This window comes from Carlito syrichta, unplaced genomic scaffold (genome assembly GCF_000164805.1).
Source record: "Carlito syrichta isolate Samal-C Ts95f unplaced genomic scaffold, Tarsius_syrichta-2.0.1 Scaffold309824, whole genome shotgun sequence".
In the NCBI taxonomy this organism is placed as follows: domain Eukaryota; kingdom Metazoa; phylum Chordata; class Mammalia; order Primates; family Tarsiidae; genus Carlito; species Carlito syrichta.
Window position 1 is genome coordinate 145,470 of NW_007253920.1, and position 15,980 is coordinate 161,449.

At 39.5% G+C, this 15,980-nt stretch overlaps 1 protein-coding gene across 3 annotated transcripts in view; it reads right to left on the reverse strand.

Annotated features, from left to right (window-relative positions):
* INSC (INSC, spindle orientation adaptor protein) overlaps positions 1-15,980 on the reverse strand; it is a 137,306-nt gene that overhangs the window by 52,858 nt on the left and 68,468 nt on the right. For all 3 annotated transcript variants that reach the window (XM_008067925.2, XM_008067926.2, XM_008067927.2), the window contains one exon: positions 5,536-5,649. In XM_008067925.2, the coding sequence (XP_008066116.1) occupies positions 5,536-5,649 (114 nt within the window). The remainder of the gene's footprint in view (positions 1-5,535; positions 5,650-15,980) is intronic.

Sequence of the window (15,980 nt, forward strand, 5' to 3'; positions counted from 1 at the left end):
CTGTAAGAATGGCCATCATTAATAAAACAAACAACAACAGATGCTGGTGAGGATGTGGAGAAAAAAGAAATGCTTCTACACTGCTGGTGGGAATGCAAACTTGTACAACCTCTCTGGAAATCAGTCTGGAGATTTCTGTAAGAACTAGAAATTTACCTTCCATATGATCCAGTAATTCCCCTATTGGGAATATACCCGGAGGAACTCGAATTATTCTACAAAGAAGATACCTGCACACGAATGTTTATTGCAGCTCTATTCACAATAGCAAAAACATGGATCCAACCATGTTGCCCATCAAAGCCGGACTGGATAAAAAAAAAGTAGTACATATACACAATGGAATATTATGCAGCCATAAAGAATGACAAATATATGAACTTTGAAGCAACCTGGATGGATTTGGAGTCGATCATACTCAGTGATTTATCACAGAAACAAAGAACAGAGTTCCATATGTTCTCACACAAAAGAGGACCTCGAACAATTATAATGCTATAAGAAAGCGATTGGTAGTAATGGGAAACTGTTGGGGGGGTGGGATTGGCAGTTCAGGGAAACTGCTAGGACAGGGAGGGGTATACCTCATTAATAGGGGTACCTGCATGATCAATGTTTGTATACCTGACCCTGAATTGTATCTCACATCTTTACATTAAAAATAAAAATATATAAATTTTAAAAAAGGAAAAAAAAAGAATCAGGACATTTTTAAAGCACCCTTGTAATTCTCGTGTGCATCCAGTTTTGACAACTATTGAGTCCCACTTTGGCTCAAGGACCTGAAGGGCCAAAGATTGAACCAGAAGTCACCACTGAACCCTGAATTCTGAATTAGAATTAAGGAGGCATAGGTTCTAATTCTGACTCCTCCTTATCAGGCGTGTGATGCTGAATAAGTCCCTGGAACCATTTCTTCAACTCTAGATCATAAAAACACGATACCTACCTCGTAGGATGGCTTTGTGATTTGAAAGAAATAAAGTACGTAAGGCACTCAGGACTCAGTACGTAAAGCACAGTAACACTCAAATGTTGACTATTGCTATTACATACAATTCACTTCTTCCTTGACCGGAGTTGACAAGCATTTACCCTGATGGTCACAATTTCTTTAAGGCCTTAGATCAGTAATTCCTAGATCCTGGCCATGTTTCAGAATGACCAATAGAGCTTGTTAAAATATAGATTCCCAGTTCTTACCCCAGGACCTCAGTAAATCTTGGGTGGGGCAAAAGTATCTATTTCCACAAACTCTCTGAGGGGCTGTGATGTGCCGTGAGGACTGGTAACCACCACTGCCAGAGCATCTTCCTTCCTATGGCTGGCATCTTCATTCTACAGAAGGGTTTAACTCTGCTTCCACACTGATCACTGGTTCTATCTACAGTGGTAATGCCAATTTCTCAAGTGCAAAAGAAAAATGAAACAGAAGACCTTCCTGAGGTCCTAAGGTTACCAATTGCCTATCTTTTCTCTAAGTATATGGAGGCCAAGTGCAGGGGCAAATTAACAATGAAGCAAATGAGTTGCAACTCCTAATGCAACTCATGAAAACCACTGTCCTTTCTTATTGTTGTCCGCTCCTGTAGCACTGGAGTGGCTGCAGGCATTTTGGGGAGTCAGTCAAGAAGCTGAGTTGAGAGATTCATTTGATTTGGGTTTGGTGGGATATGGTCATGTGGCTGGTCATGTGGCTGGCCTCACTTTCTCATGTGGGTGAGTTATTACAAACCCACCTGGTAGAGGTATAGAATTTTCCAGAAATATTCCTGAATTATATTATTATTATAAAGTAGCCAGGCTCGGTGGCTCAGCCTGTAATCCCGTGCTTTGGGAGGCTGAGGTAAGTGGATTGCCTGAGTCCACGGGTTCGAGACCCGCCTGGGCAGCGAGACCTCATCGCTACAATAAATCAAAAAATCAGCTGGGCATGGTAGTGCATGCCTGTAATTCCGGCTACTTGGAAGGCTGAGGCGGAAGGATCGCCGGAGCCCAACAGGTCAAGGCTGCGGTGGCCAGGAGCAGTCACTGCACTCCAGTTTGGGCGACAGAGACTCCAACTCAATAAATAAATAAATTCACTTTCCTAAATAACTTTGAACTCATAATTTTATAATCTTGTACTTAAATAGAACTCAAATAATTTTATAAGCTCCAGAGTTCACAATTCCTAGATCTACTCCCAGGTTTGTGGTATAAGTGCAATGAATCCTTTGAACTCAGAGCTCACAATTGGAATACCTGAAACTCAACGTGCTTGTTATGTGGTCTTGAGCAAGTTATTTTTCTGTTCCTCAGTGTCTTCATCTGTATAAAATGTTAGTGTCACCATTCTCACAGAATCATTCTGAGAATTACAAGATAGCATCTATACAGTGTCAGAAAAACAATTCAAACACATGTGAATTACCTTCCAATATATATGAATCTAGCCTGAGTTTAAACGTCTTTGGGGAATGCCATACTAGCTTTGTATTTCCTAAAGTGTGGTACCACAAGAGCTTAAATTAGAATTAGAGGTCATGTTGGAGGGCATTATTAAAAATACCCCACACCCAGTGAATCAGTTTCTGGCCAGAAGATGACCCATTGGATATTCAACAGCCCCTCAGATGCCCCTACAGAAATTAGGGGTCAAGTCAACCTCAGATCCCTCCCAACTCTCAGAGATTTTTGGACCTATACATTTGTCATTTATTCAATAAACATTATTTGAATACCTGCTTTGTGCAGGCATTGCCCTGGGCACTGATGGTACAGAGAAGATTCAGATATTTCTGTCCTCTTAAAAACATAGCTTAAAACACACAGCAAAATAGAATATGTTCAGTGCTGAGACAGTGCGTGATACTCTTTTTAGACATCACAGGTGGGAGGTTGTCCAGAATGCAATAACAGAAAAACAGAGCTGAGTATGGAATGCTGACTAAGACCTTTCCAAGTGGCAAACAAGAGAAAAACATTCAAATCACGAAGACCAAAATGTGTGAAGGACATGATTTATGACCTTGCTCATCAAGGGCAATCAAAAAAAGCAAAGCAACACAAGGCTGACAAAGGACAAGGTCAATGGGAGATGGTGCTTTAAGAAAAGCATGTGGACCTCAGAGAAACCAGCCCCACAGGCAAACGGCCTGGCAATCACCAGGGGGGCTCAGAAAACTCTCACATCCAGGGAGAAGGTATTCCTCTGCTCTCTTTCCCTCTGATAAGCACTGGGACAGCCACAGCCACCCAAGCCCAACAGCCACAAGGTAAAACCCATCCTAAAGAAAGAGAGGGAAGAGGGAGGCTATCTTTAGTCTCTGCTTCAGCCTGAGAGGGAGAAACCAATAGGAAGGCTTAGAGAGTGGAGTATGCAAACAGAACTGAGATGAATTTCTTAAATCAAGCCTGCTTTGCTGTTCAGCCTGCATTCTTCTTCCTTCTTGTATTACTCAGGCAAATCCTTGCTTGTGGTTTTGTTTGAAGAATTGTACAACTTCCTGTACATTTTTTCCCTCCTGTAGGGAGTAGGAAAGTTTAGGACAGGCAGGAACTGGGTGTATTTTGGAACCCATGTGGTTGACGCCTACTGAATACTGGCCAGTGTCCTTGATAACAAGATAATAGAAGGCCCAGATTTCTCCTCCTGCTTTTTCAGGGCTTGTAGGCAGATGCTGAGGCTCACAAGTTTCCTGGAGGGGGGGGTAAGCGGGGGCACAAAAAGTGAAAAAGGGTGCTGGATAGGACCCTTGGGAACAAATACCTTTTAATTTGAAGTGAAAGTTATGTTTGCAGACCTATTCCTCCTAGTTCTCCTGATACTGCTACTGCTAATTATTTTGGGGTACAGATTGTTATCGCAACGGTATTAAGAGTTGTGGATGGGATTTATCCTTTAGACAAGTCTGTATGGAAAAGATTTTCCTCTGAACTGCATTTGAGATATTCCATGTCTTACATTCATGATGGCAGTGGGGAGGTCACATAAGGTCATTCAATCTTCTGAAATGCTACATGCCAGAGGGTTTGTATTCACTATATCACCTAGGACACCAGGATACCACTGCTGCTAAGTAGGGAAGGATGTGTGGATGTGGTTGATACTTATTATAAACACCACATAAAGAAAGATGAATAGAGGCTCTGGAGGCACCAGATTTTTGTCTCAAGTGGGCAATGATACCAGAAGGACTAGTCACCTATTGAAAATGGAGTGAGGTGGTATCTCAGTGTGGTTATTTGTATTTCTTTGTGGTCATTTGCATTTCTTTGATGACTAGTGAGGCTGAGCATTTTCCCATGTATCTGTTGCCTGCTCCTATGTCTGCTTATGAGAAGTGCTTATTAATATCTTTTGCTCACTTTATAATGGGGCTGTTTGGTTTTTTCTTTTGGGCATGTTTCAAGTTCCTTGTAGATCCTAGATGTTAGGTCTTTGTCAGACATACAGTTGGCAAATATTTTTCCCCATTCTGTGGGCTGTCTCCCTGCTCTCTTGATGGTTTCTTTGGCTTTGCAGAAGCTTTTCAGTTTGATGAACTCCCTCTTATCTATCTTACCTCTTATGGCCTGGGCACTTGGGGTTTTGATCAGGAATTTGTTGCCAGTTCCAATTTCCATAAGGGTGCCTCCTGCATTTTCTAAGGTTCTTATAGTTTGAGGTTAGATGTTTAGGTCTTTGATTCATTTAGAGTTGACTTTTGTCAGTCAAGATGGCCATCATCAATAACTCAAAAAACAACAGATGCTGGAGAGGATGCAGGGACACTTCTACATGGTTGATGGGAGTATAAACTAGTACAACCTCTGTGGAAAACAGTTTGGCGATTTCTAAAAGGCCTAAAAATCGACCTTCCATATGACCCTGTAAACCCCCTACTGGGAATATACCCAGAGGAACTCAAATCATTTTATGAAAAAGATACCCGCACACGCATGTGTACTGCAGCATTGTTCACAATAGCAAAAAACATGGAACCTACCATGCTGCCCACTGAAAGAGGACTGGATTTTTTTTAAAAAGTGGTACATATACATAATGGAATATTATGCAGCCATAAAGAAGGACAAAACTATGAACTTCATAGCAACTTGGACTTATAGTTTATAATACTGAGTTACATATCACAGAAACAAAGAACTGAGTATAACATGTTCTCACTCATAAGTGGACCTTGAACAATTAACGTAATACTATAAGAAACGGATTTTCAGTAGTGGGAAATTGCGGGGGGGAGGTGAGAGCGGGATTAACAGTAGTGGGATTCTGCCGGGGAGAGGGGGCACACCTCATCAGTAAGGATGCCTGCATAATGAACATTTATATACTTAACCCTGAAATGTACTCCATATCTTTAAAATTAAAAATTAAAAAAAGAAAATGGAGACACCAAGGACCAGACAAAGGAAATGACTCTCCCAAGGTCACATAGCAAGAAAATGCTGGAGCCAAAGTTGATCTCCTGAATCAGCTTTTTCCACAGAACAAATGATTTTCCTCCTATCTTCTCCAGGTCTGCCATTTTGGCCTTTGACCATGAAGCTCACCTTGGCTATGATGCGGCACAAGGGCGCCCCCTCCTGGGTCAGGCTGAACAGGTTCCCTGTGGTGGCCTCCGTGGTATAGATACTGTCTGAGGTGTCAATTTTTCTCACCAGTGCCTAAAAAGACAGAGAAAAGTCAGCTGGTTACTCACCCTCATCTATGCTCCACTCATCTTAATGGAATACCAATGGGCTTATCCTCCTAATACACCCATGGAGTCTATAATCCTGCCCCATCCACTGCCCCAATAGCGGTGAAGGTCTAGGTTTGGGAAAGACATGAGTCAAGTTGAGTTCTGAGCTACATCTCAGAGATATGGAATAATTTCAAACCTCTGGGGCATGGGCAAAAAAAAATTCCCTGCCCCAGTGCATCATAAAATCAGCTCTCAACATTGACAGACTCAGCAAATACCATTTTGTTGTGCTACCAGCTTCTAATGAGAACAGAAACCACCATCACATTAAAAACCAGTGAGTTACTACAGCTATAACCAAAGAATTTGGATGTCTATTATCCAATGGTGAACTCCAGCTGAGTGATGGGTTCAGGAGTTAAATCAAGAGAAGTACTCCACAGTAGCTTACTGCGTGGGAGACGCTTGGACATTGCACTTGACAGTAGCTTACTGCTTGGGTGCATAGCCAGGCTAAAACAGCAACACTAGGAATCCTGTCAAAAGGCAAGTAACTTAGTGAGGGATGCCATACTGATTGAAGCTGAAGGATCCAAGGCTAGTGGTGAGAGGGGCTGGGAATGACTGAACATAAGACCCAAGAAGGCCCAGGAGGGAAACCAAATGGAAGATTCACTCACAAGTAAGATATGAAGATTATTCCTGGAGAATTTAGCTAATTTCTGGGGAAAAGTTTTTCATGTATCTTGAAATCATTTTATCATCAGCCATTTGCTCTGGATCATGATTCGCTGTCTATAAGGTATTCCTACCTGCTGATTAATGTCAGCTGCTCAAGTTTCTCTGGGAGGCATGGAGCTAGAGATTGCGAAGAGTAGACTTTGAGGGACTCATGCAAGAAAGTAAGACCTCCAGTGCTCAGGGTTCTGAGCAGTTTCATTTGCCAGGTTTGTTTAAAAACATTAAAATGAATTTATCTTTTATTAAACTCTGGTGTTATGAAAAAAGACACCCAAGAGCCAAACTTAAAGCAACTTAACCTTTCTTTGCCTTAGCTTCCTCATGGAGGCTGAGGTGGAAAAATCACCCAAGTACAGGAGTTGGAGACCAGCCTGGGCAACACAGTGAGATCCTCCCATCTCTGAATTAAAAAATAGTGTGAATAACAATGTCTATTTTTTAAGGCCATTGTGCCCATTTCTTAAGGTTGTGAATATATTCACGTATAAAGGACTGCTAAAGTTACCTACCAGGTGGAAGCAAAATAAAATTGTTAAGAGTCTATAATTTTGTAGTCTTGCACAATTGAGGTAAACTCCCTGTACCTCAGTTTCCCCATTTGTAAAATTATTAAAATTAAAAAGATTTGAGACTCAAGGTAAAAGGCTCTCCCACTTTTCTTCTTTATTCAAACTTATGAAATTCTTCACACACACACCATGCTAATTCTCAAATATAGTAGTCTAAGATTAAGTGTGTATTTAATCAAATCACTTTAAATATAAAAAATATTCTCTAAGCTTTGATAGATGCCTTTTGTTATAGATTCAACAAAAAGTAAAATTAATAATGAAGATTTGTCTACTACAAATCTTTGTAATGATCAGACTTCTTAGAATCCTTCTACACGTTACCGTAAGCAGCTTCACATGTGATACTGATGCTCACAGGAAAATGCAGATTTCATATATCGGGGTCCTGTACCTAAATGATAATTACCTAATGTTCCTGATTAGTGTTTGTACTTGAAACAAATTAGCATTACATTAAACAATTCAAACCCAATGTCGTTCGCAATCAGCTGCTAATATTAGACCATTTAAGTATGAAAATAATTTCATGTTAATGTCTATACACATATATACAGTAATTATACCTCAGATATGTCTCAGTGAATCAGATCCTCTGACAAAGAAAGTTGTAACCATCCTTTCCACTGTATAACTCTGAAAAGATGTAAGATCAAAGATTTGGCCAGGCTTGGTGGCTCAGCCTGTAATCCCATGCTTTGGGAGGCTGAGGTGTGTGGATTGCCTGAGTCCGTGGGTTCGAGACCCGCCTGGGCAACTTGGCGAGACCTCATCTCTATAATAAATCAAAAACATTAGCCGGGCATGGTAGCGCACATTTGTAGTTCCAGCTACTTGGAAGGCTGAGGCGGCAGGATCGCCGGAGCCCAGCAGGTCGAAGCTGCGGTGGCCGGGAGCGTGCCACTGCACTCCAGTCTGGGCGACAGAGTGAGACTTCAAAAAAAAAAAAAAAAAAAAAAAAAGATCAAAGATTTCATTGAAATCTTCAAGGTCCTAAATATGTCACAGGTGGAAGGAGCCTCAGAAATCTTGGTCTAACCCTCATTTCACAGTAGAGAAAACTGAAACATAGACCTGACCAAGGTCACACATGTGATCCGGGGTGAAGCTGACTCCTATGAATCCCACTTCCCATTTTCAAAGGCCAATTAATCTATCTCCTTTAATGTCAGCAGTATCTCACCTGAACTCGTAGAGGTTGAAGCCTCAAGGCAAGAATACTATCCAGGCTCATTAGCAGCTCTTACCAAGTAGGAGTGATGGAGTGGTCCTGTATCCTGGTTTCCCGTGAGCATCGAACATTGTGTGAGGATGACCAGAGCTCCTGCCACAAGAGGCAGGTAGAAATAATTTATAACCAATGAATCACATGCTCCAAGGTAAATGACTAATGATGAAGTGGTTTCAAGATACATGAAAAACTTTTCCCCAGAAGTTAGCTAAACTACTCTAAGAATAATTCCCCTGGAGCTGCCCTTTGTTCTTTCCAAGGTCGCACTTCTCCTGAGCTACTCCAAAATGTGAATGAATATAGCATGACTGTGGGACAGAAGCCTCCTCTAACGGGTGACTTTGACTTGATTCCCTGTCCGAGTCTCTCTTTCCTCCTTTTCTCTCTCAGATGTCAGACCTGAAATGTGATTTTCCATGCCTGCTTCTGCTTCTTTCCCTTCATCCTTCACAGAAATTGCCTAATTCGATCTTAGTGTCTGCTTTAAACCAACACAATCTCTAAAAATCAAGATTGTTTTCAGGAAATCAAGGAGAAATTGGAGATATTTCAAAAATTCACTCTGTAGCATGATTAGCGTGGTGAAAGGATGGAAATGAAATAAAGGAAGATAGGCTGAGGCTGAACGACAAATATTTTCTTAAAAGACAAACTAAGCAGATATAAAATAAACAAAAAAACAAGATCTTGAAGACCAGGAGAAAGGATAAAAAGGACTTAAAGAGATGCATACAGTCTAACTACCCTAAATAAGGAATTAGAAAAGAAGGACATACTTTATTTGTTGATCAGAAAGAGTGATCAACAAATCCAGTGCAATCCAGTGAAATCTACCAAAAGGCAGGTAAACTCTCAAAGAGTGGGCTGGAATGAGTTCCTCAGAAGGAGCCAGGAAAATATTGTGAGACTCTCCCTAAAGCTTTAGATGGAGAGTCCACAGTTAGACATAGTGGAGCAGCTCGTCTATGCAAAGGGTTTACAGAAAATGCAGGCAGACTTGACAGGGCATGGTAGATTAACGATGACTACAAATTCTCTTCTATTCTTCATAGAATCACGTGTTCTAAGTCCCCTTCCCTTGAATCTGGGCTGGCCTTAGTACCTTCTTAACCTGTGGAAGCCAGCACTTTGCAGAAGTGATGTCCCGGAACTTCTAAGACCAGGTCATTAGAAGCCTTGAGGCCGGGCTCGGTGGCTCAGCCTGTAATCCCAGCACTTTGGGAGGCTGAGGTAAGTGGATTGCCTGAGCCCACGGGTTTGAGACCCACCCAGGCAACTTGGCGACACCTTGTCTCTACAATAAATAAAAAATTAGCCAGGTGTGGTAGCATGCGTCTGTAGTTCCAGCTACTTGGAAGGCTGAGGGGGAAGGATTGCCGGAGCCCAGCAGGTCGAGGCTGTGGTGGCCAAGAGCGTGCCACTGCCCTCCAGCCTGGGTAACAGAGTGAGACTCCAACTCAAAAAAAAAAAAAAGAAAGAAGCCTTGAAGCTTCCTCCTAGGGTCCCTAGAGCACTGTTCTGGGAGTCCTATCTTTAACAAAACAATTTGATAACCATCTCTGAAAGGACTAGGGGATTAACAGAAGGAAAGAGGACACTGGAAGTATAGTTCATTACTGCAAAAAAGGATGAAACAAAGAAATCCGACTCAAGGTTGGACTATTCAAAATGTGTAGAAAGATGCTATTCTGGGAAGCAACTGACAGAAGAAATGGTCCTCACTAGGCCCACAGGGTCAGACTTCAAGAACATCAGTAGTAGCCTCAGTTCAGTTATTTGCTGAGGGTAATTTTTCCAGTGCAGTAAGTGTGGGAACCAAAAGAAAACCCTTGAAACTCTCCCCAGCAGACAGAGGTCTTAATGCCTAAGCAACTCTCCAGTAAGAGGAAAGGCCAATAGCCATTCATGATATAGAACTGCATATCCCATGTCAAGAGAATTTATTTCTAATTTAGTCCTTTAAAAAGTAATTTTAAAAAAGAAATGATCCTTTGCACATTTTTAATTCAACAGCTAAATTTTTTGACATTAGTTTCAAAAAACAAAGTTGGAAAAAAAGTTATTTCCAGCAGATTGTAAATATTGCCATAAAACAAAATTATTACATCACTCCTTCAGATGTATTCAACAGAATCTAAATACCAAAAGAACTTTATACATTATCATGTATTTAAAAATACATGAATAATCTCTTTAACATTTTGCAGCTTTTCTAACCATCATTAAATTTATATTTCTATTTCAATTTTTATTCAGAATTTTACCTTAATGTAATAGATTTCAGTTTTAAAGTTTTTTGTTGATCACCCTTATCATACTTATCATTGTTTGAAATTCAGTTTTCCTGTTGCTATAAGGGTCCAGGTGTTTTTTAAAAAATCTTTTCTTGGTTGAGTTGCCACTATAATTATTATCAGCACAATTGTTAAAACAAAATAAATAGATTATAAATTTTGATAATTACAAATCATAAAAATTAAAACTTTATTATAAATATATTTCTAAATGAGATGAATTGGGGTTTTTTTTATCCTTTTTAGGCTTTCTGTTTCATATATGTATCCATGATTGAATATTGACTTAATGCTATTTTTTAAATGTAAACTCTGAAAAAGCTTATTCCCATAAATCAATAGGAGAGAAACAGAGGAGTTTGTGTAGCCACCTTGCTCAGTCCTTTGAGTACCTTCTGAGTTATGTAATCACACAGTGATCTATCATCAAACACTTTTTTTAATAATCTGGCAACTGATAACTCTTCTAAATTGATCCTCTTCTAAATTGGTAAAAGCAAAGAATTGGAAACTACTTGACTTGCAAAAGCATTTGTTACCCAATCATTAGAGTCATTCGTTCACTTTCTCAATTTCTGGGAAAACTTCCAAAAGTACTTTACCAAGATATATCAAATAACTATTAGTTATAATCATTACTTTTTCACTTAAGAGCAACTTGGGTCATTGAAGTTATTCACAGAAGATTGGGAAAATCAAAATATCATTAATTTCATTTCAATATAAATGTTAATAAAATATATTTGTGCTTCAAATATGTTTTATTAAAACCCTGAAGCTCCAGCTTTTATTTATGTAATTAATGAAAAATGCTCGCCTCAAAACCTAATTGATAAAGACAGTCCTTTAAGTCACCCAATCAGCCAAATCAGACCTAACTTTCTCTTAGTAAAAACCTGACTTCATTTTTAATTTAAAAATGTTTTGTATATGCATTTCAATAAATGCTAAAAACCACTGACAAATAATTATGAAGATTATTATTTAAGGGAAAATGCTAAAAACTGTCAATATTAAAGTAAACCTAAAATAAAATTTGATTTATTTGCAGATGTTATAAAGCCAAAATAAAATAATTTACTGAATTCATAGCAATGCAAGTAAATCTAAGAATATGATTAAAAGGCATAGTATCTATTTCATAAATAGTTGTATATATGTATTGAACTTTGGTTTTTATCTTTAGAGAATTATTAAATAAGAACTGATAATTTAAAAAATCATAAATAACTTGACTGATTTTAGTAGCTCTCATGATCAAATTTCCATATGTATTTAAAGAAGGAAAAAGGTATATACTGCTTAAATCTAATTGGTACAGCAACTAACATTTCATTTTACCTTTTAACAGGAAGTAAAAAGTAGTATAAATATCTCAAAAAATATATTGATAAAATAACTGTTTTATTAAATAATGTGCACCAAATCTTTTTTCTTAATGATGCAAAATTTGTATCTGTATTTTATCCACTATATCTTGAAAAATGTGGTCACCCTCAAAAAATTCCAGTTACATTTAAAAGAATCAGCATCATTAACCTTTAGAGTCTTTGGCTCTTCAAAGGTACTTTTCTTTCCAGCTAATATCACATCCTAGACATAAGTATGAAAAATAGCTGAAAGGAATTGCTTGTGTTTAAATATGTGCCCTTAAAAAGCCATTTTTAGTGTTTGATGTGTCCGACCAGTGCTCTCTTTGGTTTGGTCTAAGGAGAGTATCTCTCAAGAGTCATAAACTATTTGAGAATAAATGGATAAAAGGGTGAAATAAATTGGAAACTTTTATAATCACCCCTCCAACCACACACCCACACACACTCTGCCCATATATCAGAAAATCTTCACACTGGGAAAAAAAATACACAATTTTTCATGCATCTCTCAACATAAATATGCATAAAGCCTAGAAATAATTTATGTAGGTCTAAGGGTTTTGTGGTTCATGAATGAAGGTTTTTTGTTTGTTTGTTTGTTTGATTCTGCACTCCTGTCCCAAGGATTTTGCACAGCAGGGCAATGTACGGAAACATTTAGGATGGCTGGAGAATATCCCTTTCTTCTGGAAGGTGACAGAAGGGCTATGAAACCCCGGTATGTTATTGGGAAGATCAAATAAAAATTGAAGATTTGGAAATAGATTTCTTTAAACTGCATGCACTTGCATTTCTCCCGGGACATCTTTGGGAATCTGGGAATGCAATGCATTTGAAGTAGTCTGAACCCATTGGCCTAAGTCATTTCAAGGATCCCAAATCAATGCAGCCTGGAGTGGCAGAAGCAGTGTTTAGTGGGAGCTAGAAATTAAGATGTTTTGAATATGATAGATGGAAAAGAATGCAAATCAAGCAAGTCCTTGGAAAGAAGTTGCAAATGTCTGACTTTGCAAGAAGAGGAAAACATTTCAAATGCCCTTCAATGAGAAAGGGGACATTTTTCTTCCATATATGGTAAACACAGTCTCACAATTAACCTATGGTAGATGCTTTCCCCCAGTGAGTGTGTGCTCACAAATCTTTGTGGACTGCAGACAACAGAAATAAACTGACTGGCATCCTGCCAAAGCTGCAAACAAGACAGTCTCAGCCACCCATCATCTTTTTCTCAGCTACAGATGAGCATTTATTAAGGCCTTTAGCAACCTGAAGGATGGAGTCCTGAAACAAAATGTTGCCTGGAATTCCTGCCCTGGGGATTGAGGATTGGTCTACTTTAACTTTCTGTGGGTGAAGGGGGGGCAGTAATAGTAGTGATAACAGTGTATATCCGATTTTAAGGGCTCTTTGGACATTTTCAATTATGGTTGAGAAAAACCAATACAAACTGAGAAGTACTGAAACCCCCCCCCCCCCCGTTATTATAGAGACATCCTGGACTGCAGCTGCTGAAGGAAACACAATTCCCCTGGCTGACATGAAGAGAAGCAAATTGAAGAGATCATACTAGCCCAAGAATTTAGGACTTTGAATGATTCCTAAGAGTAAAAGGATTTTTTTTCTCTCTCTCTCTTTTACTTTATATTCTTCCAAGGAACTTTAAAATCGGTGGGGACATAATAAAACTTTGAAAATCTTTCTATTCTGGCAAGTATGTTTGAATTATCTTTGTGCATTTAATTTCACTGTGGCCTCTGTTTAATGCTAGACGGCATGGCTGGGCAAAACCTGAGAGTGGGTAATAGAATAGGAAGGAAATTCTAAGCTGTAGTTGCAAAGCATCCTTAGAGTTAATTTAAGGACCGTAATACTATGAGCCATTTCTGAACCTTCTAGAAGTAAAGTCTGAATTGCCCACAATGATTCCAAAAAAATCCACATAGAAGTCAGGGTTGTTGCTTGAGGGAATGGCTTTGTAAAGGTGGGAAAGGACAGTCCCACAAATAGCTGACCTCCCCCCCAGGGACCCAGCCACATTCCTGCCAAGCCACAGCCTTGGTGGGAGTTTCAGCAGCACCACCTCTGCTAAATTCCCTCTGCACCCCTCACGTCGCCTCACTGAGAAGGTAGGGATGAGCTATCTGATGGGTAGTTTGGAGAAAGGAACTGCTCAGCTTAGTGACTTCTTCTCTTCTCTTAGGAAGGTCTCTCATCTGACCTCTGTCATGTGATAGATGGCGTGTCCCTCAAGTGAAGCCTAAGATTGTCCAGCTCTGCCTGGGACAAGGAAGAGAAATATAGTTGTGAGATGAAGTTTTATTAAGCTCACTTAGCGGCAGATTCAAAGCTATGTTCCCCACTTAGTTTTATTAGAATAAAGGTGATATTTTAAACTAAAAATAAATGATTGACTCAATAAATAGATGAATAAACATAACATCTATTCACATGAGGCTGAGTCAGGGATTCAATAGAGAGTTCCTTAAGTTGTCTTCAAGGAAAGCAGTTTTTGTAAGTCAAGTTTTCTCCCTTTACCTCCCACATAGCTACTCCTTTATTCCCAGATAAAGTAATTATCCACGCTCAGTAAGTTCCCATTGCTGAACTCTAGCATTTAAGCCTTAAATTGTTTCTTCCTCACCAAGTAGTTATCTTAATAAACAATTAGGAGATAAGGAGTTTCCTTTAGCAAAGTCTGTTGGTTTCTCTTAAGGCAGAGCAGGTCTTTAGTGAATAAAGAAGATAGCACAGTCAGGAAAGTGCTACTAATTACTCATGCATTATCTCATTTAACCCTGACCACAGTCCATTATAGAGGTGAGGAAACCAAGGGTCAGAGAGTTTGCATAATCACTAAGTAGCAATCAGGATTTGAACCCTGATATGCCTGCAAACTCCACGCTCAGTCCACTACCCCCACAACATCCACATTCATAGAATTACATATGATCAAGATTGGAAGAACCTTTACAAGTCACTCAGTCCAACCTCCATCTATTGCCTATGTCGTCTCAGCCACAGCTTGCCCATCTCAGAGATGGGGAGTTCCTAAGGCAGACCTTCCATTGCTGGGTAGCACTATTGCTTCACAAACTTCTTTTTTGCATAGGATAGCTTGTAAATTTAATCCACTGGCCCTAGGTTCCTTTTGGGCCCCAAAGCACAGAAACTTGTGGGTAGCAGAGTATCCAGCCCTAGATTAAACATCCCCTGCTCCTCCAACTATTCCTCACACACCTTGATCCCCATCCTCCTAGGAACTTACTCTGAGCACAACTACTGTCAATCATCCATCTGGGGCCTGAAACTTGACATAAAAACATTCCAGGAGGGGACAGACCCATGTAGAATGGTGCTAGATGATCACGGCCCTCTTTGTGAGCACTACTTCACCATTGTATGTGTGTTGAGAGGTGAAGATTATTCTTATGCCTGAGAGCCTACCTGAGCCTTCCTAGGGCTAAAAGAATGTCTCCCGAATTGCAGTCCCTGAAACACCAGCATCTCAGAAATAAATAGACGCTTTAGTAATAATATAGGGGGAGCACACCTCATCAACAAGGGTGCCCGCATAATAAACATTTGTATACCTGACCCTGAATTGTACCCCATAAATTTAAAATTAAAAAATAATAATAATATAAAAGTCTGTGACCCTGAAAGTTTGGAATATACTGCATTACAGTCTATACCAGGTACTGTTCTAGTCACTAGGGATATATGAGCATGAACAGCATAAAGAAAAATCTCCACCTATGGAAGCTACAGATCAGACAAGATATCAAGACACCCCAAATATAGTATCCTGGTACAATTTCTTACATCCTAAGGAACAGTATTTGAGTCACTGGTTTAAGAAACATATGCTTACAACCCTGAACACAAATTACCCTTTCTTTAGCCAGTATATTTCCTGATGTCACTGCTGCCCCATATGGAAAATTTCTAATGTAAAAAGAAGCAAACAATCACCCAAAAATATATTATGAGCATGGCTAGCTCAGCCCTTAGGAGGGCTTAGAGAACACCATGGGATGTGCTAGCAGGGAACACACCAGGGGGTTATCAGGAAAAAAAAAAAAAAAAAAAAAAAAAAAAAAAAA